The sequence below is a fragment of the Oreochromis aureus genome, linkage group 19 (genome assembly GCF_013358895.1).
Source record: "Oreochromis aureus strain Israel breed Guangdong linkage group 19, ZZ_aureus, whole genome shotgun sequence".
NCBI classification, from domain to species: Eukaryota; Metazoa; Chordata; class Actinopteri; order Cichliformes; family Cichlidae; genus Oreochromis; species Oreochromis aureus.
In genome coordinates, this window is record NC_052960.1 from 13,611,223 (window position 1) to 13,639,188 (window position 27,966).

General features: G+C 40.6%; 3 protein-coding genes across 6 annotated transcripts; 2 read left to right on the forward strand and 1 right to left on the reverse strand.

Moving 5' to 3' along the window:
* Window positions 1–870: 870 nt before the first annotated feature.
* On the forward strand, window positions 871–10,835 carry LOC116326084 (RNA polymerase II elongation factor ELL-like). Its single transcript, XM_031747194.2, has 12 exons — window positions 871–1,160; window positions 3,510–3,554; window positions 3,662–3,783; window positions 4,272–4,432; window positions 5,315–5,607; window positions 5,844–5,968; window positions 7,378–7,852; window positions 7,940–8,027; window positions 8,115–8,181; window positions 8,295–8,466; window positions 9,606–9,650; window positions 9,741–10,835. The coding sequence occupies exons 1-12, from the start codon at window positions 1,026–1,028 to the stop codon at window positions 9,867–9,869; spliced, it is 1,857 nt and encodes a 618-aa protein (XP_031603054.1). The 5' UTR covers window positions 871–1,025; the 3' UTR covers window positions 9,870–10,835.
* Window positions 10,836–11,320: 485 nt separating this feature from the next.
* On the forward strand, window positions 11,321–15,150 carry d2hgdh (D-2-hydroxyglutarate dehydrogenase). Of its 2 annotated transcripts, XM_031747196.2 has the most exons (10): window positions 11,321–11,490; window positions 12,022–12,388; window positions 12,475–12,532; window positions 12,611–12,750; window positions 12,877–13,070; window positions 13,143–13,311; window positions 13,441–13,584; window positions 13,679–13,821; window positions 13,974–14,139; window positions 14,228–15,150. In XM_031747196.2, exons 2-10 carry the CDS (start codon window positions 12,049–12,051, stop codon window positions 14,491–14,493), a joined length of 1,620 nt encoding a protein of 539 aa, XP_031603056.1. In that variant the 5' UTR covers window positions 11,321–11,490; window positions 12,022–12,048; the 3' UTR covers window positions 14,494–15,150. The 2 variants fall into 2 exon arrangements, with proteins under 2 accessions (XP_031603056.1, XP_031603055.1); XM_031747195.2 differs by having other exon boundaries at window positions 11,322–11,490; window positions 12,475–12,750.
* A 14-nt stretch (window positions 15,151–15,164) lies between these two features.
* acvr1l (activin A receptor, type 1 like) lies at window positions 15,165–27,796 on the reverse strand. 3 transcript variants are annotated; one of them, XM_031747200.2, is made up of 10 exons: window positions 27,658–27,796; window positions 23,692–23,775; window positions 22,767–23,021; window positions 22,446–22,657; window positions 21,346–21,445; window positions 20,428–20,574; window positions 19,605–19,880; window positions 17,883–18,080; window positions 17,528–17,658; window positions 15,165–16,536 (listed from the first exon to the last, which is right to left on the reverse strand). In XM_031747200.2, the coding sequence occupies exons 2-10, from the start codon at window positions 23,762–23,764 to the stop codon at window positions 16,405–16,407; spliced, it is 1,524 nt and encodes a 507-aa protein (XP_031603060.1). In that variant the 5' UTR covers window positions 23,765–23,775; window positions 27,658–27,796; the 3' UTR covers window positions 15,165–16,404. The 3 variants fall into 3 exon arrangements, with proteins under 3 accessions (XP_031603060.1, XP_031603057.1, XP_031603058.1); XM_031747197.2 differs by lacking the exon at window positions 27,658–27,796 and adding an exon at window positions 24,470–24,628; XM_031747198.2 differs by lacking the exon at window positions 27,658–27,796 and adding an exon at window positions 24,466–24,628.
* Window positions 27,797–27,966: the final 170 nt, after the last annotated feature.

The following is a 27,966-nucleotide window of genomic DNA, read 5'->3' on the forward strand; positions in this document are numbered from 1 at the left end:
TGTCACCACTAACCTGAGTATACAGCACAAATCTCTTAGTCTGTCCGATACCACGGGTGGATGTAGATTTAAGATGAACTTTTACATACACAACACAGGCAAAGCACACGTTTTGTTAATCGCCGCCATAAACACGTGATATTTTTAATGTTGTAATATATTAGTAATATCATGTAATGGCTTGTGACCATTTTGCAACCCATTTTTGTTTAATCTAAGTTGAATGTTGTGATTAGATTTGTTTTAATGTACTGGAACTTTAATGTGCAGACCGCTTTTACAACAGATTAGTTGTCAGTTAATCAAATTGTACTCAAATTGTAATGTGGTTTAAAATAAAACAGGGTTAAAGAAAACCTACTTCCTCTCTATAGCTGTGCACAAACCCCAAGACAGAATTGCAGTCTGCGTGTAATGTTGACACGCGCTAACCAGGCTGGTATAACTTCTAGATCACAAGTAATGTTACATGCACATAACTTCCTCATTTCTAAACCCATTGTTTATTCTGTATGCATACCAATCATTGCTTAAAATATTAGGTTTGTCTTGCTCACACTCTTTTATTCTTGACATATAAAAAAGTACCAAAAAATCAGGAGAAATATTAATAATACTAGTATCTCAGTATTTCGCTCAGATAAATCTCCATCCAGTCGTTTATAAATCGCTGAAAACGAATCGAAACGGAATCACCTGCGTCCTCGCACTCACTGTGCAAAGTACCCTCATCATGCCAAAGAAAGAGAATTAGCATAGTGAGAGGGGAAGTAGAAAAAAAAAGTAGAGGTGGTTACGTAAAGCCCTACGTAACGGTTTATTTATGTCGGTGGGCCAATAAAATGTGCTCTGACTTCAGCCGTCATGACGTAATGCGATCTACTCCAGAATAGCGCGCGGCGGAGGAGCAGCCACACGGTGCCGTTCAGCTCTTTCTCTCTCCGGACCGTCTGGCCAATGTTTGTTTATTTATGTCGGATTCGTGCGGTCCGGAATAAGGCTGGCAGGGCGGGATTTGCGGCGGCATGTCGGCGTTAAAGGAGAACCAGTGTTACGGGCTGTCCAGCGGCAAACTGAGCCGCGGCGGTAACATCTCCGTTTTTCACGTAAAACTCACTGACAGCGCGGCAACAGCCATTAATACCTTCCAAAACGGCAAGGTGGGTCATTTTCTAAAGTATTTTCTCTTCAAATAATTACCCGTTAAGTACACTTGCATTTAAATTTAACGTACCACTTTGTCAAAGGAACGATTTTTGGGTTTTTATAACAAAGGAAAAGACGAAGTGATACTAAAGGCGGGTTTGTTTTTTGTGTGTGCTTTAAATTTCGGCCGAAGTTCACCACTACCTTCCCCGGTTGTTGACTCCTACAAGCTCCCCCCTTTTCAAGCTATGAAATGGAAATACATGTTGCATAATACAACGCAGAAACGTTTCCCTGTTTGCTGATGTTTGTAACGAGCTGCTGGCCCACTGCTCACAAGCTGCTGGCAAAGTACTAGGAATGCTAATCAGTGCCGGGGTCGAGGAGAGGAGAAAGGAAAAAGGAGGACAGGCTGTGTGTGTAGGGGGGAGGAAGGGAGGTTAGTTGTGGGAGGATATTCTGAATTGGATTTAAAGACATGGAGTACTTGTGTGATTTTTCTTTTTTCTTTTTTAATTTGCTGAATATCATAAAAATCAGAAGACAGATGGACGAACTCAGGCAAACATTTGACCCAGTTAATCATAAATGAATCAGACGCTGCAGGAAGTGTAAAGCAGAGAACAGTCATGTACACTTCCTCAATGCACTAATTCCTCCTAATACAGATAGGAAACTCCTCAGTGAAGAAATGACAGCTACAAGCTTTTCTGATGAAAGGTGGAAACCACGCTGCTCATGTCATGTCCTCACTTTCAGCGTAATACAGCTGTGATGAGATTGAGGGGGGAAAACACCTGATGAGGAGCAGGATGTAATATGCATATATCAGTGTTTCTGAGCATGCATTTAGGTTCTTTATTTAGCTTTAAGCATGTCTATTCAAATCCTACTTGGCTGGATCACAGATACCAAAAAAGAAAAACCCAAAAAACACCTCCACACGTTACTCTGTACTAGCAGCCACCTCACTTTCTCTGCACTCGTCAACAGGTGGACTTATGCAAAGGTCAGAATCGAGTCATCACATACTTTCCATCCCTGCTGCAAACGTGTCACTTTGGCTAGCTCGCCCCTGTGAGAGATGATACTGTGTTTCATCATATTTTTATGTGTGGAGCTGCTTATTGACCTTAGCCAGTGCAGGGGGATGGAGGAGCAGCAGGACCTGGAGCAGACAATGGTGCATGTACCCATCTGTTTAAATGGGAACTGAGCACTCAAATAATATCTGACATGCTTGGTTAATATCCTGAGTTTATTAATAGGACTGGGTTTGTTCTTGATATGAACACAGTGGGTGCAGGGTTTCTTTTTCTCCTTCAGATTCCTAAGTAGGAGGGGGAAGCAGCTTCTGGGTGGTAAAAGTGAAGCAAGTACAGTGCTTAACAGTGAATTAAACCCACATTCATTTTAATGGCCAGCAGGAGGTGACTTTTCTAGTTTCAGAAAGAAGTCCAGTTGTAGAAGTCTATTGGAAAATGACCCTGCTGCTCACTTGATCTGTACCCTTATTATATGGTTGTCTGGTAACTTTATGGTTTCAATTTCTAGTTTCACATCTTATTCAATACAGCATGATTCAAAAAGTGTCCAGAAGGACAGTAAAGTGGCATATTTCCCTTGTTTTTCCATCATATCCCTCGCTGTTTGCGTGCCGTTTCTAGACAGCAAGAGAGGGATGGGCCTCGCTAACCAATGGACGATGTCACAACAGCATTGTCTATCTTTTATATACAATTTGTGTGCACTATGCAGAGCTAATTAGGAAAGCTCACATCTTCCTAAATCAATAACCCTGTTTACAATAAATAAATAAATAAATGAAAAATCCCCCAACTGTAGCACTTGAGTCCTGTAATCAGACGCTTACTGGGCCGCTGCAAAAGAAGGGATACTACCTTCACTTGCAAGCTGGTGTGGGGTGGTAAGAAAAAAAAGATGTTGGAAAATTCTCTGAAATGCTGTTCACAGTTACGAAGAACAACAGTACACAAAGCAAAATGAAAATGGGCTACTAGCAGCCAGAAAACCACAGTGAAGGTGGAGCCAGAAGCATTCAGACGAAGAGTGCAGACCACAAAACATCCTCTGCTGTCCCGCTCTATATGTATATGTGTGGGCTTGTTTTACTATACTTGTGGCATCTCCTAACCTTGTGGAAACTAATATAACTGGACTTCACAAGTTTAAGGTTAAGCATTTGGTTGACGTTGTCAATGTTAGCAAATGAAGCACTTATACACAGGGGGTGTGAGAAAATGAGTCAGTATGTTGATGCTCGTGGGGTTTCAAAGATGTACACACATCTAATGTTTTCCCTCTTTTTTTTTTTTCTTCTTTTTTTTTCCCCCCCACCACAGGGCTGGTCGGCCCATCCCACCATCTGTTTTAATGGAAATGAAGGGGTAAGAAGGACATCTTACTGCTGACACAGCAATCCTCACACATTTTAAAGTTGATATATCTCAATCTTTGCTTTGCTCTTTTTCTTCTTTCCCTTTTCATATTACAGAGAATCACCATCCCTTGTTCGGAAAATAAAGATGAAGTCAGGAATTTCACCTTTGGTGTGACTAATGTTGCCCGTGATAATCCCAATGGAAGCTTTGACTGCATCAAACAGCTCAGCACCAGGTAAAGACAGCAAAAAGCGTCAGTTTCGATATAGGAAGCGTTTTCAGATTAAAATAGAGTTGTAAGGCTTTAACTGTATTGTTTTGTCTGAGGTGATTATATGATTATATGTTTACTTAGTATTATAGATGCAGAAATAAATGACTGCCTCAATGAGTATTAATCTTTTCAAATGTCTCTGCCCCCTGCTGCTGTGTGAAAGTTACCCTGCTGCTAACGTTTCTCTGCCTTTAAATGCCAGAGAAAACTCAGGGTTCCTGACTGCATAAGCATAGAAATGCACTGAAGTGGATTTAAATGTCACGTATTGGCGAGGCAGACAAGTAGTCCAGCGTACATCTAACTGAACACTACCTAAACATAAGCATGAGTCAAGCAACTGCGTCCTGAGAAACAATCTTTTATTTGACACGGATAACCTTTGCAAGGAGTCGTTAAAGCGCTGTCAGGTCGCTGTCTGTACACGCTGTCTTCCCTCCTCCTCTCAGTGCCGCCGAGGAGCTGTCATGTCTCGGGGTGATTCAGAAGAAGATGACAGTCAAAGCCACAGATGAGTCGTACGATAAAGCTCGTCAGAGCATGGCCCAAGCCGAGGAGGAGACACGCAGCCGAGGGGCCATTGTCATCAAACACGGAGGCCGCTACCAGGGTATGAAGTATAGAAAACACTTGCACGTCCACAGAGCTTACTCGGTTATACAACAGATAACTCCAGCTAAGCGAGAAGATTGGCCTGAAGAAAAATTTGTTCTGTGCTTATAAGCACAGACAGCCATATTGCATTGGTTGCCTTGGTAACGTGTGTAGTAACCAGTGACATAGTAACGGCCTGTCTTGTTTTCTCCTGCATGTTTTGTCCTTTTGTGTAGCTATTTGTAAACTTTCTATATGTGATACAGTGGTTTTAAAGAATACATGGTCTCTATGCACATACAGAAACTGCGTTCTGCACATGTTCCTCAAACATGAATGTGCATGATGAAACCAATGATTTAGCTTTTTTTTTTTTTTTTCTTTTTACAAACCACCAAACCATTTCCGTATGAACTGATATATTATAGCCCGAGTCTCAGCTGCTTTCACCGAAAGGGCACATAAATATACACCTATATATGTTGAATGCTTTTGTTGATTTTGTCATTACAGAGGAAGCCTTAGAAAGAAAAAGAAAAACTTCCTTACAACAGGCTTGTGCAACCATGTGGTTACTTCTTAAATTAGACAGCAGGCTTTGCTCACTGAGATGCGTGTGCATGCAGCTTCGTAACCTAAATGTGGGTTTCTGAAAGGTGAAATGAGATCTTGTCTTTGTTTTTATCCACATCTCTGCTTTTGGAGAAAGTTAAGGAAGAAAGTCCTTTACCCCCTTAGTATCTGATTTTGCTTCTCTGTCTGGAAATAGCAATACACGTTAGGAAATGTAGCACAAGGTTATTTTTGATGATTGGAATCTCAGAAAGTGCTCTCCTGAGATATTATGTCTTTATTTGGAAATGTCGTTGATGTAAAAAAATTTCCTGTTTCTTTGAAGGCAAGAAGGTAACAGTGCGAGCCCCAGCCCCTGCTCTGGCCAGACTCACCAAGCCAAAACACTCGTCTCTTCTCAGCAACATTAAGAAGGGAGCTGGCGCGTCCAAGCCGAAGAAAGATGCCTGTGCATCAAACAGGAGAAGCAGTTGTGATTTGCAAGAGAAGCCCCTCAGGGAGAGAGTAATGCACCTGCTGGCTCTAAGGCCGTACAGGAGGCCCGAGTTGATCCTGAGGCTGCAGAAAGACGGGCTGACAGCAGGAGACAAAAACATGCTGGACTCTGTACTAATGGAGGTATTTCTGTTCCTGTTTTTTATACAAACATAACATGCAAGCATTAGACTGTGTTAAAACTGCCTTTATGCATGTGACTCTGGGTTTCCTTAATATCAAGTTTATGTTTTTGCAACCTTTGACAAGTCTGTAAAGAATATGAACACACAGTTTGGGAATCAAACTCTTAAGTCAATCCCCCAAAAACAATTGTCTTAAGTCTTTTCTCCCCTGTTTTTGTGCATGCTTGTGTTCAGGTCACTAAGCTTAATAGTAGAGACAGCACATATGTTCTGAAGGACAGTCTGTATAAGGAGCTGCAGAAGGACTGGCCCGGCTACACCTCTGGAGACCAGCAGCTCCTCAAGCGCATCCTTGTCAGGTAACGCAGATAAGGATGTACCTGCTGCTGTTTTCATACTTCATGATTACTGCAGAGCTCTCAGGCCCTACGTTTCTTCATTATAATTTGTTAAGCTTAAGGAATGGAAATAACCGGCATTTTAGTTCATTTTCATCACTTTGTAAATCACTAAAGTGGCAAACTTTTCAGAGTTCAGTCATTATGTCTAAGCGTTTTTTAAGAGTTACAGGTTGCTTTTCTGCAGTGATGTAATTTCTCAAATTTGTGTTGCTGTAAATAGAGTCAGTTTCAAAAAAATCTTTTTGCATGTTTATGTAAAACAACCGTTACCTCGGCAGCAACAGTTCAGACCTGCATATGTAGGGGTTTTTTTTTCTTCTTTTTTTTAAGCTGCTGCCTACAGTACCAGGGAAAATTTAAACGTCATAATTCGAGAGTATGAAATGACATATATGGACAGGAGATTTAGCGATTGTGAAATTCTGGACCAAAATGAAAGTTTACAGTAACAGTTTGGCTGATGATAATGATCGACATTTAAAAAAATAAATAAATAAATCAGTTCCCTTTTTTTTGTGCCAAGCCATTCATGATCATCCTTGATGCCGGTTTCATATTGTCTTGGTTGCATTGTGCCGAGATGGTGTTAGTATTCAGTAAACATCCCTATTCAACTGTTGTAGTTACTCATAATACAGAAGGAAGCACTCAGGTAACATAAACCAGTCTTAGTTTGAAATTCTCTTCAAATGCAGTTGCACAGCGATCAAAGGCTCTGATGAAACTCTCTCTCACAGCGAGTGCTCTGGTGCTGCGGATAAATTCAGTTAGCAAGAGGCCACATCTTAACTTCTTAGAGTTTAATTATCAGATCTGTGTCACCATCAGCCGTTCGAAGGAGACTGCATGAATTAGGCCTGTATGGTTGAAGCAGAAGGTGAACGGATGGTATTTGCATATGTGGTTCCCACTATGTAGCATGGAGGAGGAGGTGTGATGGTGTTGGCGACTTATTCAGGATTCAGTACAAAATTTAAACAACATTCGGCAGCAACACGTCATCCCATCTGGTTTGTTTAGTGGGACATTTATTTATTTAAATAACAGGACAATGAGCCACTGCACACCTCCAGTCTCTGTAAGGGCTATTTAACCAAGAAGGAGAGTCAGGGGAATTATGGGATATGTTTGATCACAGAGTGAAATAAAGGCAGCCTCTAAAAGCTTAGCATCGTGGTGCTTTTAATTTGGACTTTTCTTTTTTAAGCATTTAACACTTGCATCATTTTTTTACCATATTATTTTGTGTTCATCTGGAGGGCTCTGCTGCCACTGCTGTTGCGTTGTACTGTACAGCACATGCAAGAAAGAAGAATGGATTCCAGGGAAATGCTAATCAAAGCTGATGCCCTGTGTTTTCTGTGCAGGCGACTGTTTCAACCGCAACAGAACCTCCTCGCTGTCCCTGAGGCCCAGGTCAGCCCACTGAGAGACACGCCCAACTCTTCGCCAGCACACCGTCCAAAGCATTCCCTGTCAGAGGAATACACTGACCCTTTGGCCTCCAAGAAGCCCAGGATATCCCATTTTTCCAGCAAAGCAGCCAGTGACAAGTCAAAAACGAGGCCTTATAAACAAGCTCACGAGGACGTCACAGCAGATGACAAGCAAAGAGTATCGCTTGATCCTCAGAGACTTATCGACTCCTTGTCAGCAGTCTGTCAGCAGGAAGAAAAGGTGGCTAAAAGGTTAGAACCCCCTCACGCTCCCCCAAAAGAACCCGAAATTCCAGAAGATCACCCTCAGGATAACTCAGATCGCCCCCCGTCCCCTCTAACGGTGCCAGATCTTACCAAGCATGCAATAAAAAAGAAGAAGAGCAAACACAAACACAGAGACCATGTGAGAAACTGCTTCTTATTTGTCTCTTAATAGTTATTCCATTTCAGGTGACACATTGCTAATTTGTATTTGTATTCATTTGTCAAGGAGAAGGATAAGAAGAGAGACAGGATGGAGAAAAGAAAAAGACCCAGCTCAGAGCATCCAAACAGCAAAGCCTCTCTGGACTGCACAGGTCAGGCCTAATGGCTGCTGACTCATCAGCACATGTGCTGCTTGTTTAGTTTTTCACTTAGCTGACATGTTTCTGTTTTTCTTTCAGAGCCAGCTGACATTTTTTTTGACTCTAATGCACTGCGAGTGGACAGTGACACACCAGACTATTTATTGTAAGCATCATTCATTTGAGCAAGTATTTGCAATGGTCAAAAAGGGTTGTTTACTTGTCTTAATGTATGTTATTTCATAATTTCCTCTTCTTTTTTTCCTGCCCTCTTCACAGGAAGTACACAGTGATTTGTAGCCACGAGCAGAGACAAAGTTACAAACAGGACTTTAACAAGGAGTACAATGAGTATCGAGATTTACACGCTCGCATTGACAGCGTGACGCAGCAGTTCATGGATTTGGACACACAACTCAAACAACTCCACCATGAATCACATAAATATAAGGTAAATGTACAGAAATCCTTTTTTATTTTTCTTTATTTTTCTTTTATTTTTCTTTTTTCTTTTTTTTTTTAAATGGAGGAAGTTTGCATACACGTCCTCTAATCTTTCTTTGATGTCTGTAGTTAGTCGTTATACACATACTGTCCACTTTATTAGGTACACCTTACTTGTACCAGGTTGAACCCCCTTTGGTCTTAAGAACTGCCTTGATTCTTCATGGCATAGATTCATTCTTCAGAGATTTTGGTCTGTGTTGGATTGCATCACACAGTTGGTGCAGATTTATCGGTTGCACATCCATGATGTTAATCTGCCATTCCAACATATCCCAAAGGTGCTTTATTGGATTGAAATCTGGTGGCTGAGAGCAGAAATAAGTGCAGTGACAACTGAAACCAGTTTGATAATGTTTCTTTGAGCTCTGTGACAGTGTGTTATTCTTCAGAAAGCAGCCATCAGAAGATGGTACACTGTGGTCATAAAGGGGGGGACATGGTTAGTAACAGTACTCTAATAGGCTGTATTGTTTAAATGATGCTTAGTTGTTCCTAGGAGGTCCAAAATGTATCAAGAAAATATCCCCCACACTATAATATGACCTGTTGCCTAAATTTGTTTAACTTACGCAAATTGTAGCTTCAGTTTCCTGTAGTGGCAACGAGTTAGGTCTTCTGCTTCTATAACCCATGTGCCTCAAGGCTGGACATGTGCATTCAGTAATGCTCTTCTTTATACTTGGCCTGAAGCAGTTGGGCCTGTTAAAGTCATTGCTTTGGGAATCCCCAAAGTAGCGACCTCTAATATCAGAAAGACATTTTCACCTACATGGGTGAAGGATTTTTTTTGGCTTATTAGACTGAGCAGATGAACAGGTGTACTTATTAAAGTGAGCAATGATATGTGGCGAATTCAGTCATATTTTTCCTATATCAAACTTTCACACACAATGGGTCCCCTGTACCAGCATTTGGGGGGAAATTGTTAGGTCATGGTTCAGGAAGCCTAATAAACAAAATTATGAAGACAAACAGTGATGTATTATAGTTTTTCTGTGATCTTATAGTCGCATAAGGATTATATTGCAACTTTTCACAGACTTGATTGAAATTAATCTTTATTTCTGTATTTTTCCCTGGCAGACGGTTAGAAATCAAATTCTTCAAGAGTATCGGAAAATTAAAAAGGTAATGACTTTCTTAAAACTCCCCCTTGTTTTTTTTGTTTTTTTTAAACCACCGCTTTTAAATAATCAAGTTTTCCGTTCCTCACTACAGTCCAACCCAAACTACAACCAGGACAAGGCTCGCTGTGAATACTTGCACAACAAACTGGCCCACATCAAGAAGCTCATATCAGAGTACGACCAGCAGCAGCTCCGTGTGGAGCATGCCGCTCTGAACTGAAGAGCCTAACTCGGAATGACGAGTGAACTTCACGAGTACGACAAAGATCCCCAGCCAAAGGGGATTCTTGCTGCTGAGCTCAGTGCCATCATGCTTAGGTCTGTGGTCTTAATGGCTAAATATGGTATCATTAGATCTACTGTGAATGTTGGCGAGGTTAAGTCTTTTGTGAGGAGCTGGAGTGATCGGACGGCAAGATGAGAGATTTTCTTAGAAAGTGGTCAAAGTGATGCTACTGCAGCAACACAGGAGTAACCGTTATTTTGCTCTAAAAGCTAGAGCTAGGGTCTTACTCTTCAAAATGAAAACGCACGAGGAAATGAGGTGAAAAGCCTTAAAAACATTTGGAGATTCTCATCCCTATTACACCTTTTAGTCGTTGGTTTGGGTTTTTTGTGTGAATTGAATCAATTTGAGTATTTACTAACTTGTTCTGTCAAACACATCAGTGTTGAGGCTTAAACTATTAACATGAAAAAATAATAAACTACAACCTATACCCACCCAGACAGCTCATACGAATGGCAGGCGAAGGTTAATGTCTGATGGCAGCTGGGACGCAGATGTGTCCTGAGAAGAATCCGTCCTGTTCTTTGGGTTTGGTGAGATTACGAGTCTTGCCAGTTGGCTGTGACTGCTGAGTTTTGCCTTGTGCTCCAACTGGACTCTATTCATAGTATTCCACTGGTACTGTGCTTCAGGTGATTTTCCTGGATCACTGAAGACTGTTATGTTGAATGTCATGTGAACTTTAAGTTGTAATCAGGGAATGTGTGTTCCGCACGAGCTTCAGTAAAAGTGTAAATTTAAAATGGTTTTAATTGTCTGGAAGGAAGTTATTATACTGTTTATGGGAAGGAATCGAAATATGAAAAGATGTAGTTGCATGCTGTGTACTTTACAGAATGCATGATGCATTACTCAAGATTTTGTCTGAGATTCAAATAAATCTGTTTGTACTCATTTTGTGTGATACTTTTCCTTATTTACTGTAATTTTACTCTAAATATCAAAAAAAGAGTAAGTACTCTATGAATGATGTAAGATAAAAAGGACACTGTATTTGGTAATCATCGTTTTGATGCAGAAATACTACTTTATGCCTGTAAAATGTTGTCTTTGACATCTTTTCAGATCAACAAAAAAGGGGGGGAACAAATGTGATTTGCCACAAGCTTGCAACAAAGATGTGTGGTTTATCCCTTGAGTTGTCTGTTTTTTATGCTCCAGAGTTTTATAGATTAGTTTTATATTCATAAATATATTATTTTGGTCCTGTTCTAAATTAATCAATAAATGAAAAAGGACTGTAATTAATTATTTTCTCTCTAAACCTCGATTCACAGCTTGATTATTCAGTCATCACTCTGTTTAATGATAAAGAAAGGTTCCCACCCATAGGCTAATAACCATTGCGTCAATCTGAAAACATGCTTCTGATTGGTCCGTTTTCCTCTGCTTTTTTACCCTGTCAACCTCAATAAGCAGCTTCATGCACTTGCTAGCACGCTAGTTAAAAACACGGGATGTGCCATGTTTATGTAACTGAACTGCCCTTGAACTTTGTGACTGAGCCATGACGCGAAAAAAAGAGACACACATTACTAAATGAACGCTTCTGGTGAGTAAATGAAGCCGTTATTCGGAAATGTCGGAAAGGAGCGTGCTAAGCAAAGTAGCTAAGCTAACTGAAGTTGCAGCTGCTTCAGGTGGTGGCTATTTGCAAGAAGAAAACATGCAAAGAGGGTAATAAGATGCATTACTGCTGGGAAGTAAGCGTATTTGCTGTAAAACATATGTAAAAAGACAGCTTTAGTTAGTGCACTTACTAAAGCTGTTCATATCTTAGGTCTCTTATACCTCATATGTCTTCTGTCTCTTTCTATACCTGTTTGTGTTTATTAATGGATGCAGAAAGGGATGCAAAGAATTACCACCAATGCAGAGTTTTATCAAGGTTGGCTTTTTATTTCTGCGTGTTTGAAGCAAAGAAAATGCAGTTAACTTCTAGTTAACAATCCTAACATTGCAGATGACTAGGGACAAAATAAAGAATAAGAAACTTTTGATAAGAAACTTTCAACTCCACTACAAGATAAAAATGCTTTTAAAAATATCTGACTCTTCTTGTTGTCCCACCTGTTTTTTACAGCTTGTGTTGCTGCCTGTTCCTACAGTCATGGCAGGACTTTTCCAAAGAGCACTAAGGCTAAGGACAGCTCTGAGATGTCTGTATGACTACAGCACACTCTCACGATCTACAGCCACTCTTTCACCTGTTGACTTCCACAGACCTTTTCTGACCTGCAGCTCAGAGCAGGTTTTGGCCTCCACTCGTAAGCTACATGCTGGGGCGGAAGGGTCTAAAGTATCTCCTTCTGCAGCACCAGAGAGGTTGCCTTTCTGCAGAGTAACTGAGGAAGATCTGGCGTTTTTCAGGAAGATCCTACCAGGCAGAACCATCGTTGACCCTGATCTGGTGGAGCCTAGTAATGTGGATTGGCTAAAGTCTGTGAGAGGTGAAGGCTACAATTGAATTCGTAATACAGTTCATAATAATAATCTACTGCTGTTGATGGCTCATTTTCTGTTATATGTCCTGCAGGTTCTAGTGAAGTGTTGCTTAGACCTCAGACAACAGAGGAAGTATCACAAATTCTAAGGTGGATGGTAACCAAATCAACAGAAAGGTGTTTATCTAGTCATCAGACTTTTTCACACGTTTTGTTTTCCTCCTATAGCTACTGTAACAGTCGTAACCTGGCGGTGAACCCTCAAGGAGGAAACACTGGGCTGGTTGGTGGCAGCGTGCCAGTTTATGATGAGATCATTCTCTCCACCTCTCTAATGAACAAAATCCTTAACTTTGACAGTATCTCTGGTAAGTTTAAAAGTTGAATTCAAAACAAGTGCTTCGCCATAGGCTGACAAATACCCGACAAATGTGTTTTTGATTTATGGATACTTGTGCTGAAAATTCTCAAAGATCACTTTTTTTCCCTCTCAGGTGTTCTGACCTGTCAGGCAGGTTGTGTTTTGGAGAACTTGTCTTTCTACCTCGAGGAGAGAGACTATATAATGCCACTGGATCTTGGGGCAAAAGGCAGTTGCCAAATTGGGGGCAATGTAGCAACCAATGCAGGTGGTCTCCGGCTGCTGCGGTATGGGTCCCTACACGGGACTGTGTTGGGTCTGGAATTGGTGAGTGCTGGACTTTTGATACTCTTCCCCCCCAAAAAATAAAGCTTATTTTCAAATCTGTAACACATGCAGGTATTGGCAGACGGGCAGGTGTTGGACTGCTTATCTACCCTGAGGAAAGATAACACAGGATATGACCTCAAACAGCTCTTCATAGGGTCAGAAGGCACTTTAGGAGTCATTACTGCAGTGTCCATCCTTTGTCCACGGAAACCCAAATCTGTTAATGTTGTTTTCCTGGGTAGGATTTTCTATTTGCTTCTCAGATATACCTTTGTAGAAGATGGTTGAGAAAGTTTTGTAAACCATTAAATGCGTTGCTTTTCTTGGAGATTAGCAACAAAACTCATGTGTCTATCTCTGCTGTTAGGCTGTGAGACCTTTGAGCAGCTGCTGAAAACATTTCAGCTCTGCAAAGGCATGCTGGGAGAAATTCTGTCCGCCTTCGAGTTCCTGGACAGTGAATGTATGAGGCTGCTGAATACGCATCTCAAACTACCCAATCCTATATCTGGTATAAGCACGTTCTCTCTCACACACACATATCTGTAATTATCCTATAAAACGAGTGAGCACACGCAGACCTGCCCTTTTCCTTTGCTCTGCAGACTGTCCATTCTACATCGTCATTGAAACTTCGGGATCTGACCCGACCCACGATGCGCAGAAACTCCACAACTTTCTTGAGGACGCAATGACATCATCGCTGGTCAGTGATGGAACGGTAGCAACTGAGGAAGCAAAAATAAAGGTCGGTGGACATGATTGGAAAAAATATGCTTCTGTTGTTTACAGTGAAGAAACTTTTAAGTATTCCAAGATTGATCCAAAATCATTTTATGTAATTGCATAGGTAAATATAATGCCAAATTATAAAAACATTTTCTGCTCGCATTTTCTCAGGCTCTGTGGTCACTGCGTGAACGTGTCACTGAGGCGCTGACTCACGATGGCTTCACCTACAAGTATGACATCTCCCTTCCAGTGGAACGGATCTACCAGCTGGTGACAGACATGAGGAAGCATCTGGGAAACCAGGCCAAAAGTGTGGTGGGATACGGACACGTAGGTAAGACGACTTGATAAAATGATCTGCACATACTTTATACACATACTACTGTCAGCTATCATCCAATTCTCTCTTACTTATCCTGTAGGTGATGGTAACCTCCACCTGAACGTCACTTCTCCATCTAAAGACCCTGCTCTCCTGGCTGCCATTGAGCCATTTGTTTATGAATGGACAGCCAGCTGTCGCGGGAGCATTAGTGCAGAGCATGGACTGGGCCTGAAAAAGAGGAACTACATTTACTACAGTAAACAGAGCCAGGCTGTGGCACTGATGGGTAACATCAAGGCCATGCTGGACCCCAAAGGCATCCTCAACCCCTACAAGACTTTACCAGACAACCTGAAGCAGTGATGTACGCAGAGGTCATGCTCGAGTTAAACTTTAGTTACAACCTCACCGCTATATGGCATGTGTGGCAGTTAGGATGCTTTTCACACATTTGATGCAGAAAAGCATCAAGAAACACTATTTGTCACACAAGCCACAAAATCCAGTCTTGCAAAAAAGAAAAGACAAAGTAGTTTCATTTTCTACAAAGCATTACTTTCAGACAGATATCTACTTTAGCAAGCTGCTGAAGTGAAGTTCCAGTTTAAATATTTTAACTACCCCTGTTACTTGCACTGATAGAGTAGCCTTAGTCTGATGCACTCCATATTCTATAGAATATTCAGCAGGTTTTAGAGCTTGAAAAGAAAAAAATTCCACTTTCTCAGAGGAAACGAATGAACAATGACTGTCCTTCATATGGTGTTTGAGTGCCACTAGAGGGCAGGTGGGTATAACAGTGTGGGTGAAGTGATGTCTGGATAAACTGATGTTTGATACATTTATGCAGTGAATGCCACAGCTTGTAATTGGTGGCCAGCTGTTTTCCTGTCAGAGTCCAGATGTTCTGGATTTGGATGTAGCCACTGTAGGTGTCAGCAGCTGACTGTGTACATGTACTGAATGTATAATCATGCAGTCGCAGATTAAAGCTTTCCAGTTTTGTTTGTAGAAATCATACCACATACTGCCCATTCATTATGCAAGAGTGCAGTAAATGTTTTATTACATATAAAAAGGCAAAACAACTTTTTTCCCCCCAAAAAACAAAGCCAGCATTTGAAAACAAAATCCTTCAAAACCCTTCATACACCTGCTACTTTAAATTTAAAGTCTTCAATAAACATTTCCAATTGACGATGGAGTGTTTGTTTTTCCATTATTCAGGAAACTTGTACATAACTAGATTTCACCTCCAGTATCTTAAAATAAAATGCACATTAGAACACAGATAAACCTTTTGTGATTCCTCCTTGCCTGAGCAGAAGACTTTTTCAGAATCAGCCACAGTGAGTTTATAAAGTATGCCACACAGAGAGGATCAGGTCATTTCATATTCCTATCACAAGTTACACACTACTTCCTATTGGCAGGTACTTGCTGCTTCTCTAGTCCACAAACCACCAGAATAAACATGTTTGTAGTGTTTTGATCTTCTTCCCTACCCTTCTCCACTATTTCTCAAAAATATCATTTCCTGGCCAAATAATGATGACGTGTACAGCAAGTCCAGTAGAGTAAATGCCTATATATGTATGCAGTCAGTATTACACACCGTCGCACATCAGTCTGTATCTTCAGTAGTGTGGTAGCAATGGCGATTCAATACATAAATAACATACTAGTGTTTTTTTTTTCTTTAAGAAAAAGGTTTAAAAACAATTTTGATTCGATTGGCTCTTTCTTCCTTTTATAAGTGAACATTGTGTTTCTGTGGTGATGGCTGATGGTAATAAATGGGTGACAGATTTCTGATTGTCTCTGAGCAGAATGCCAAAAGGCTGGAGATCAGAAATTTGAGTAGACAGTCTTGTAGTGTTTGTACTGGAAGGCAAACCAACCCAGTGTAGTCCCACATGGACATTAAAGCATTGGGATGGGGTTACTATAATATACCAGCCATTCACTCAGTAATAGTCCATAGTTCAAGTTGGTGGAAACACACTGGCAACTGGTTTGCCTCATATCAAAGGCTGGCTTATTCAGACACGACAGGTCCAAATGTCTGTGTGGGCTTCAAGTCAAACATGTTGGTGGAAGGCATCCGCAGAGAAAGTGAGAGAAGGATGAGGCTGAATGACTCTTGGAACACCTCTTTCCTCTAGTCCTCTTTCCATCTGCCTAATCTCCCTCTCTCTTTTTAACAAAACACTGGGAGTCTTGTTGAAGCCAATCCCTGACACCAGGCAGCTGCCTCTGAAACATGGCACCCTCTCACGACTCCTTGCCCTTTTCCAGAGAGCTGTGAATCTTGTCTAGAGTCTTCTTGATGCGCAGTGCTGTAAGCCTGGCAGAGGGGTTCTGGTACCAACATTCCTTCATTAGTTTCACCAGAGCAGAGAGAGTCTGAGGGAGAAAGAATGAATAAAAATATCACACACTGATGCATCCATTCTGAAAAGAATCAATGTTACTGCAAGCACTTTCAGATGTTGGCCCATCACCAGACAATGATCACATATGTAGGCACTCATGAGTCATGGTTCAAATAAGAGCAAGAGTAGTTGGTTCGTCATCATATACAGGTGCTATTAAGCAATTGCAGAAAAACAACACACAACAATATATTAGAGTGACTGTTTCACAGCTGTATGCCTCTAGTTAACTATTAGACCCATAATACATAATGAAGACTGAAGAAATTTAGTATAAGCAAAGTATAATTGTCTGTCTAGTAAAGCTGAGAGCGGACAAAATGTCAGATATACACGCACATTCATAAACTGTACAACTGCTTGTTAATGCGGATATCTAATCTGCCAATCATGTGGCAGGAACTGAGTGCATTACATGCAGACATATTCAAGATTTCCTGTTGAAGGTCAAACTGAGCGTCGGAATTAGAAGAAAGGTGACTTAGGAGACTCTGAACGTGATTACTGGTAACAACAACTTGCATAGCCATTTCTATGGTTTAAAGAGAATGACCTAAAAAGATCAAATATCAAGTTAGTGCCAGTTTCCTGAGTGAAAATGCCAAAGGTCCAGAGGCAACAAGCCAGACGGGTTCGATCTGATAGGAAAGCAACAGTCACTCAAATAACCGGCTGTTAAGGTATATAGAAGAGCACGTCAGAACACATCATTTGCAGCAGATGGGCTACAACAGCAGAGACCGCACCATGCGGCACTAAAAGAACAGGCTCACCAAAATTGAAAAACAAAAGACTCGAAAAAGGTTGCCTGGTCTGACGAGTCTCAATTTCTGCAGTTCTACCCGTTTCACTGTACTCAAATGGCCTCCACAGACACCAGATCTCAATCCAACTGAGCACATATGGTGTGTGGCGCTATGTCACTATCGTCTGTCTCTCTTGACAAAAAGATTCTTACTCACAGGATCAGAGAACCATCGATTAGGAATGAAAGGCCTCTGCTGTTCCACACACACCACTTTCCTCATATCCTCAAAGCTGGGATCGTTTGGCACCTGATCGTAAAACGGAGGTTTGTACTCTTCAACAATGCCTGAAAAGTGGAATTTGAAAAATTTGTGAAAATTTAAGGACAATTTAAACAACAAACAATAAAGAGACAACCAGAGAGGCTGGCAAAGATCACCATACTGCATCATACTATCTGACTATATTACAAGCAGCAGGAATTTTATGTATGAAGCAGTGCATCGTGATCACGTTAGCGTGCCACTCTCTGTAACGTCCACAGCAGTGCACTATGTGCATGACACTCACCATTGCTGTACGTGCGTCTCGCTATCTCCCACAGCACCAGTCCAAAGGCCCATATGTCCACTCTCTTGTAAGCATCGAAGCAGTCTGTCTGAATGGTTTCTTCCAACACTTCAGGTGCCATGTAGCGCTTGGTGCCAACCTTTGGATTGTTGCCCACATCCAGCAGATTGTCTGCCTGGGAGTGGGTCACGGCCAGCCCTGTAACATGCAGTTACACACAGTGTTATAACAGGACCTGAAATTGATGTCTCCTCAAATGAGCGTATGATTTTGGAAAAAAGGTTTGACAGGTGCGGAGACACCAAGTAATACAACAATACAACCCTGCAATGCATTTTAGATAATGGAAGATTCAAAGCATTGAATTTCACATTACATATTCATTAAGGATACATAGCATAGCTGTGTGAGAGGGCTGCAGCTATTGATTATTGTAGTACTCGAATAATCTATTGATTATTCCATTGATTAATCGAGTAATCGGATAAGAAATATTTTTGTCTGATTAATCAGCATTAATAAATATTCAAAAGGGAAAAAACACAGGTCTTTCAGAGTGAAGTGCTCATTGGTTTTGATTTTAGAAATTGCAATGTTTTAAAGTTTAACTGCATATAACATCTGTCAAAAAATCTCAACTAAACCCTTTGAAATTTAATGTATAGAAAACATTATATTAAATGCAAAAATATATAAATAGTCTCAAGTACAGTAAAAGATTAAAGAATATTAAAATAATATAAATGCAATCTAAACTAAGGCATAAAAAATATCTTTATTCTGTCTTCTTGGAAGGCTTTCTGACATTAACAGGAGGCAAGTTTTTGTGCTGCTGAAAACAGAAGTTATGATGGTGTGCCTTCAGCAAGCTGTATAATTTAAACATCATATCGGACGAAGTTAACAGTTAATCTGCAGATTTTCATACAACTTCTGGAGGTTTCCTGCAGATTTTCCGCTGAGTAAAACAAACAGCTGTGGATGGAGCAGTGACAAAGTTTGTTTTTCTTCCCGTCGGAGTTTGTTGATCAGGTGCTTTGATGAAGGACTCGATGCCTTTTTGGGATGCTAGAAACACCTTTTTTGGGGGGGGTTTTCCATTTAACCTCACCATCCCGGTAAAGGCTCCACCTCTTTGGTCTTCGTGGTGTGTGTGTTAACAGAACAGCTCCACGTTAAACTGTGCTAGCGTCATCATTACTGCTATTGTAGTGTTATCAGTGTTTTTGTTTAAAACTGGGGGCTGTGTGGGCTTAGTGTTGTCAAAAGTTTTATTCATACGCTGCTCCTAAATACGTTTCTATTGCAGGTCTGAAATGCTCACAATTACATTGTTTAAAACAGCAGTGAGCTACAGAGCCGTGCAGTAAACAAGGGATCGAAGCAAATTGTTCAGTGAATCGTTGCAGCCCTAAATCCCACAGTATACCAACAAAAATGTATAGTTATTTAATTATTTTTTCCTGGAAATAATTAACCTCAAGAATACGTATTACTAAGCAAAACATTGGATAATGTTGATAACTATTATTACTTAATTTTTGAAAAACAACAATAACAACTGTAAATATGCTGTCTGGACTTAATAAAGCTTTTAATATCTAATTAAGTTATGTTTACTGTTTTGAGCAGTAATCACATGGCTACAGTTTATCTGAATCCCTTAAATAGGTGAAAATCCCAACAGTTCAGAGGAGACAAAAAAGCAGAAAAGTGACTGACCAAGGTCTGCGATGCAGCACCGCAGCTCCTTGGTCACCAAGATATTTTTACTCTTCAGGTCCCGGTGTGCGATGGCCGGTTTCCCCTCTGTGCCGAAGATCTCCGTGTGCAGGTGCACCAGGCCGCACGCTATCGATGCAGCCATTGCCAGACCTTCTGACGTCTCCACTGCGACTCGCTGCAAGTAGTCATAAAGCGAACCATTTTCATGGTAATGGGTGATGAGCCACAGTTGTGTGCTGGAGTTTCGAGAAGTCATATCGGATGCCATGAACCCTGAGGGACAGAAAGGTGAGAGGACACAGAGAACAGAAGTAACATGTAATAAGATCATGAAATTGTGTATTATTCATTCAGATGCAAGTCAAGTTCCTCTGGTGTCAATCACACTTATTACTGTTGCATTTTGCTGAATCCTTTTGTATTATCTTTCATAGATCATCTTGTACTTCTGGGTCCCTTTAGGGGGTCACCACAGCGACTCCTCTGTCTCCATCTCACTCTGTCCCTAGGATCCTCTTCTGTCATACCAACCCTCTGCATGTCCTTCGTGGTCTTACACTTTTCCTCAAGCCTGGTAGCTCCATATTCAAGATCCCTTTGTTTAATATATCCACTATCCCAGTAGCTCTAACCCGAGCCGTCCCTCTGACATCATGATTTCCGTGACTTAGTGCTTTAAAATAACTTTGAGAGTCTCCAGTTCAGGGAAGCTGAGGTTAAAATTCAGAGCTGCCATTACTATGCAAGGAAATACACATGTTTGCCTAACCAAATTTGGGGACAGTCAGCAAGACCAAAACGTTAAGCGTAACAGACTCACCCAGTATGTTTTCATGCCTCAGCAGCACTGTATTGTAGATCTCTGTCTCTCTGAACCAAGACTTCTCATCTCTTGAGGAGAAGATTTTCACAGCCACATTCTCGCCCTGCCACTGTCCTCGCCACACCTCTCCATATCGTCCTTTGCCTGGGGAAAAAAAAAAAATATATGTATAATAAAGAGGACACAAGAGGAGAGGAGAAGAAACAGGAAGTCAGAAAAAAAATTTGGATGCATGCCTTTTAAAAAGACAGTCACTGTCTACTTTTTAAAATTTGAGGAGTGAATTTTCACTCTATTCCATTGCTACAGCAGTGAGATTCCTTTGGCACAGATTTGATGTTTCCACATCAAAAGCTCAACAGTACACAAAGCCACAAACTTGAAAACCAAACTTTTACAAGCTGTAGTTCATGATACTGTGGTATATAAAAAGGACCCCAAGACAAGTAACCTACATACTTTTATTTGAAAGCTACATCAAAATCTGTCAGATTTTATAGTGCTTTTTACAGTGACATTATCTTTACCTTTAACTTCTGACAGGTGACAGTTTTGAACATGGTCAACAACTCACACAAATAAAAAAGGAACTGATAAGATGTTTTGACAGTTTCTTGAAATAAGTCACAGATGATTTGACATCACTCAGATTCCACGGATATGTACAGTCATGACTGTAATCAGGATCGCATGCGGGGTTAATTGTAAGCATGCTCACTTCTGGGAAACTAACTAATGTGTGAATATATCCTTTTCCTCCTGATTAATGATGAGAATTTGTTATTTTCGTGATGAGTAACTTATGTGTCACGACTTTGGATTTTTTTCATGTCATCTGAACAATTTTCAGTAGAACTCTTATCAGATCTGCCAGTCAAACAGATATGAATCTGAAATGTTACGTGTTATACCTACCTACGCACTCCACCAGACTAATCTGCCGGGCCACAGTTCTCTGAACAAGGAAGGGAAGACCTGAACCACTGCCTGACGTACATGAGTGATCCAACAGGTCCTGCAGATAGACAGATTTGATTTTAGCTTTGTTTGCAAAGATTTTTGAAGAAGAACATAAATCTTTACATGTCAAATGTAGCTAGCATGTAGAGTCATATACAGGTGTATGCTTAATATGCTTGCTGAAAGCTACAGTTGTGATCAGAAGTTTACATACACTCATCAGTGTATGTAAATCATGAACTTTATGGCAATTTTGGAATGGGTTCACAAGTTTCAATTTATTTGGATTTTCTAAAATTCGCATGTGGTGAAAAGTATATCTGTGAAGGTTCTCATTCATCCAGGTCATCGTAGTCTAAGGAGCTTGGAAAGAAAAGCGTCTGGACTTCTTTAAGTTGCTTGAAGACGTTTCACTTCTCATCCGAGAAGCTTCTTCAGTTCTAGAGTCAAATGGTGGAGAGTCCCAGATTTAAGCCCCAAGTTACATCTAGACCAAAACCTTTTGGTAGTCATTTACAAGCTTTTGGCAAGATATCTCACCACTTTTTCTGCAGAACTGGCACAGTTGGCAGGTAGTCATTGTTCTCCATTATTCTATCCACTTTGTGCAATGTACCAATACTATAGTCAACAAGACAGCTCCGGGGTATGATGCTACCACCGCCATGCTGGGCAGTTGTCACAGTGTTTTTAGGTTTGAAAGGCTCACTTTTACTACACTTCACTACACTTTTTTACTTTTGACTGAGTAGTTTAGAGAAAATCCCAAAAATAAGTTCAGACTTGTGCACCTAGTTCTTGTTCTTTAAGTTATTAAACACCTATGTTGTACAATAATTCCACCCTGGAGAAAGAACAGTTCAAAGGAATCATTAAAAACTAAGATTACCATAAAGTTAATACCCATAGGTGTATGTACACTTCTGACTATAACTGTAAATTGAAGGTGAAAAATATCCTAATACTCAGAGGCTGGAAGAGAACACAAAGCGTGAGATGGGCCTTCTTCTTGATTTGGCCAAATCCCTTTTCATGGTTATCTCTGTTACTCTTACCGCTAAAGTGCTGTCTCCGACATTGGAAGTGATGAGACCGTCTATGGCTCCCTGCTCAGCGTCAAACTCCTGCAGTCTCTGCAGACGTCCATGATGGAGCCTTCTGCAAGCCAGCACTGATACTACAGACAGCAGAGCCAGAACGACCACTGGGCCAAGTACGAAGAGAGCTAATGTCTCTACACGATATCGAACTGGCTCACCTTCTGGGGCTGTGGGTAAATGTAGAAAAGAGATACGTATAGTTTGAAATGGGGGGAAAAATGTATAGTAAGGAGAAGAGCTACAGGACAGTCCAATTTCCTTGTAGACATAAAGCACCTGATGGTAGAAGAGACATCAGATATTCCCTGGTGGTATTGCTGTTGCACCTGTCCTGGGAGCAGCATTGAATAGCCTGGTGGTAGGACGTAGCTGTGAAGCACTGGAGAAGGATTTGGTCCGGCTCGTCCAAACAGCCACGCTCAAAGAACACTCCACTCTTACTAACTTTGACCGAAGAGAAGCACTGGGTACCTTGGCACCGGGTGGGGTGGAGGCATTTAGGACCTTCACATGCACACTGCAGCTGTCCATCTGTAAATAACAGGATGCAAGTTCAGAATATTAACTTTGAATTAAAGGTAATAGGTTCTAATAAAGCAAAAGACATAATAAAAGACAGGTAATGGACTCTCAGTGTGTTCAAGATAGTAGGTGGGCATCACCAGACACCCCATCATACAATATTTTCACAATACTTTAAACCCACAATATATGCTTGGGTTTTTAAACATTTTCCTGAGTGTTACGGTGATATATATTGCAACTTCTCAAATGTTTTTAACTGCAAATTATGTCATCAAAGTTAAACTTTGCCATATCTGTTTTATTCAATAAGATAAAAATGATCTCACGTCACTTATTTTCTTGCTACAAAATGAGAACATTGCCACTTAAACGTGCCTTAAGTAAATGTTGCCTTAAGAGAGTGAGTCTGCTATCAGTCTATGACAGTTAGCTCCAGACACGCATCAGCTTACATCTTAATTTCTTTGATTTTTTTTTCCAAATCCAGAGTACATCACTTGTAAAATAATTTTTTTTGTCGTATATCACACATAAAATTAAAGACCATCCCTGTTCCGGGTATTATTTTTTCTACTACAAATAAACAATCTCCAGCAATTTAATCTTCAGGCTTGAGCACAAAGCAGCGAGAAGCAGTCTCACAAACAATAAATGAAAAAGCACACGAGTACAATACCTGGACCCTCAGCTGATATCGACAGAGTCTGCAGCGAGAGCAGCAGCAGGACATGGACACTGCAACGACCCATGTTTCAGTGCACTAAGAGTGGGGAGAAGAGGCAAGATGAACCAGAGAGTTCAGATGAGTACACTCATAATTACATTTAGCCTCTTTATGTTATCTGACGAGCCTCATAAGGCTCCAGACAGAAATGAAACAACAAATTATAAAGGCTGAACGACATCAGTTTGTCCTAGAAAGCATTACTTAGTATACATTAGTGCAATGGATTAAACAGAAGCCTTTTAAAAAGACGGTCACCATGAATTACTTCCAAATGTATAAATGTCTTCACCTAAACATCATATAATCGTGTGGTTCGTTCTTAAGTGGTTGACTAATAGACTAATTGCTTTATATATAAGACTTGATGTACTATAACTGTTCCTCCGCAGGCTAGCATGCACAATAACAAACATACACTAAAGGCAGCCTCTGGTTTTGACTTAACATTTAGAAACAACCAAAGCTATCAGCAAATCCTTCTTTAAAAGGAAAAAAAAAAGATAGGGGACCTAGTTGTTTGCTGTGGCCATTAACAGGCGGCCTCATTGGCCGTTCACAGGCGCCCCGGAGGCGCCAGGCTGCCTGGTGCTGCTGCCCTGTAAACTAAGCTAAGCTAAGCTAAGCTAAACTAAGCTAAGCTAAATTAAGCTAGCTACACAGCACAAAGCGCAGACTGACAGCCGGACGAGGACAGCCAAAACAGAGCATTAAAACAACACCCACCTACCTGGCGCACACGCAGCGCAGTTTCTAACTCATGCTGTTAAGCCTGCACATTCGTACACGAGTATTAAATAATCGTATCGGTGTGATTTTCGATGTAAACCGCTAAAAGAAGGGACCACAGCCCAGCCCACCCACTGGCTGTTTTCGCTTCCAGCTACACTTGACGTCACCAAAACATTAACATCAAGTTGCATTGTGGGGCAGAGAAGTCCGCCAAGTTAAAATCAGTGTAACGCCAGTGACATTAATGTGTATCTGAAGTGTTAATAACGTCAGCCATTATTATATGATAATTAAATGAGAAGAGACTATTGTGTGTTAACCTCTGTGGTCAGTAAATGCTGCTCAGTGGGTCCTAAGCTGCAATCATTACACGTCTGTGTAAGCACTTATTGAAGAGGCTGCTAATAATTAGTGGTGAACTTCGTATTTAAGTGCATTTTTTAGCATTATGCTGGTTTCTAATAGTGAAATATTCGCTTTTTACTTCACAACATACCCTTGTTAATTCTCAGATCAATGTTTAAAATAATATATATGTATTGTTATAGATTAAATGACACAAAGATACATTGAGCTATTAAAGTTTGCCCCACGGTGACCAGCTACAGTATTAAAACTGCTTAAATCCTCTTACATTGATAAAAAAATAATAATCCAGCAGTGATAATTTTACACTGAATTTCAATAAATAAATTTTTAAAAGGTCACAAATGCATCCATATCAAATCTGGATCAAATCTGGATACCAGACAGCTGATCCTGAACACATCTAAAACTATTGTTGACTTTATAAAGAAGGCATTTCAACATCTCTTACTCTATCAACGGGCCGGTTGTTGAGAGGCTACAAGTGTCTATACAAGTCTTCATCATGGGACTTAAACACTGTTTCACATTGTTGGTAAAGTGCACCTGAGGCTGTATTTCCTCCAACAGCTAAGGAAATACAGGGTTAGTTGGGAAAGTATAATTCATTTGTATAGAACTGTTATGGATTAATTTCTCCATCCTGACTTGGTATAGTAACACAACCAATCAGGGCAAACAATAGCTTGAAAAAGTAGTAAGTAGAGCCTCCAAGGTCATTGGTTGAGGTCTATCTTCCATAGCTTCACACTATGGCACCAGAATCACCAGGAAGGCTGGAAGCATCATGACCCCTCCAACCCTCCACATCACCTATTCAGTCTTCTCACATCAGGAAAAAGATACATGAGCAGAGCATCACATATTAGGGATAGCACCAACCTCTAAACTATTGAAATATGCACTGAACCTCCTGTTACCTATATCAGGTTGTAATCAAAGAATCTGAAACCATCGAAACCTATATTTATGTATCATGTCATCATATAATTCAAGTTAAAGACACTGGCAAATATCTGTGTTTGTCTCACTTGAGTAGACTAAATTTAGACTTAGTAGAGGACTAGTGCCAGAGCACAGGCTTTCCAAATACAAACTATGACTCACAGCAACAACCCAGAGGAGAAGTTATGAACTCACCTTTAATTTTAGCTCAAAAAAATCTTACAGTTCGCTTATAGTTTGGTCTGTGAGGGGGAGACTTTCTTGCTATTATTACAGCTGCACAGACATTTAGAAACAAGACTAAAAATAACCAGTGACTTCCATTAGGAGCAGTATTCAGACATTATGCAATCTTTGTTTCCCAGTTAAGAAATTTGTGTAAAAACTGCTGATTATTTTATTTGATAAAAGTTGGTAAACTTCACATTACAACCAAAGACACTGTTATTTTCTGGGAAAAAGTTGGCAATGACTACATTTAGATTAGAGTTTGATTCTCTTTAATTATGAACCAGTTATCAAATGATTTGCTGCCTAATTATTCCGAGTGATACACTGCAATAAGGTCAGGTCTAACTTCTTGCTGTGACACACTTTTTATGCATGTCAGGGTTTTTGTTTCTGTACCTCTTTAAAACTGATGAAGAAATGCTTCTTAATTAAGATTCAGTAGTGATCCATCCAGGTGGGTCACATTTCTAAATCATTAGAGTTTATTTCAATTTTAAGACATCTGTCTCCTGCAACTCCTGCATATAGTACAGAGCAGGTCACATTCCTCCTGAATGTGCTGAGCAAGATATTGACCTCAAAATTGCTATTGTTCTCAATTGCAATACAAATATCATTCCATCTCTAGTTATTATTTTGGCAATGCAGCTTTGACGTGGAAAGGCAAAAGCGGGACGAGGAGCAGCAAGAATCCCTCTTGGAAGGGCAGAGACAACAAACATTAAATTAAGTATGAATGGAGCAGCTGGTGTGGAGGTGGGTTGCAAAATGACTTGCAGATTGCAGAGGTCCATCTAAACAGGTTCTCAGGCTTTATGCAGGCAGAAGCAACACAAATAACATGTCCTGTATAAGATTTGCCACAGGCATTGGCTGAGCCTTCAGTAGGTGTTAAGGTCACCTGATTTGCCAGGTTTCTGTTGGCTGAACTTAACTCAGTAGAGCTATTGCTACGCTCTATCATTAGCCTTACTGAGCATCTTTAATTGATCTGTCTTATATCTTTTGTCTAGGTTTTCATACTGTTTTCATCCTCCAAGGAATGACCCATTTACAGTGATGGTGGTCAATGTAAATAAATTAATAAAAAAGGAAAAATCGCACATGAACCAGCTGATGAAAGATGTTTCAGAAGCTCATCTAAACAGGTTCTTTTGGAAAAACCCTATTTTCTCTTACTAATTTCTCAAAACTCCACATTTAATCACCAGTATTATGTGAGTGCTAGACTTCAAAAGTCCTTCTGTGCTCCCTGTCCCTTCACTGAAGTGTGCAGAAGATCAGATCTCCCAACTTTCCTCTTCCTGAAAAGTTTCATGAAAACCAATAGGACTCTTCGTGCCCTGAGCTCTCATGCAGATCTATTATTACATAATACTGCACCTAAAATATGGACTCAATGATATATTAATTTCACTTTTCACCTCTGAAGACTCCTTCAATTATTGACTGGCACAGTAGATGTTAAGAAAAATGGCAGTGAGTTTGGGTGTGTGTGTGTGTGTATGTATGCGTGTGCATGTGTTATTATGTGTGTGCAGAGCAGAGAGCGAAAAGGAGAATTGTATCAAGTATCCAATACGTTTTCCCTCCACAGGGTCTGTTGACCATGAACAATGGCCAGCGCTGTTTGTTCCTGCTTACCTGAGGCTTAGGTCTCCAGTGAGTCAGAGCAAGACCCAGCCAGTATCTATTCTCCAGGAACAGAGCTCCAGCACAGAGACACATTATCCGCAGCTTTCTTTAATTAAAGACCCCCGGTCGACACTCTGTGCCAGGTGACCTGAACTGCTCTGAGCCTGCATGTTTCTACCACTATCCTCTCCACTAGGGATAAGTCTCAGTGGATAATTAGAGAGGGAAATGCTATACTGCTGTCATGAGATGGAGGAAGGATTATCTACCAGGACTTTCAACTTAAGAGGCGGGGAAAGAGGAATAATGTGATGGTTT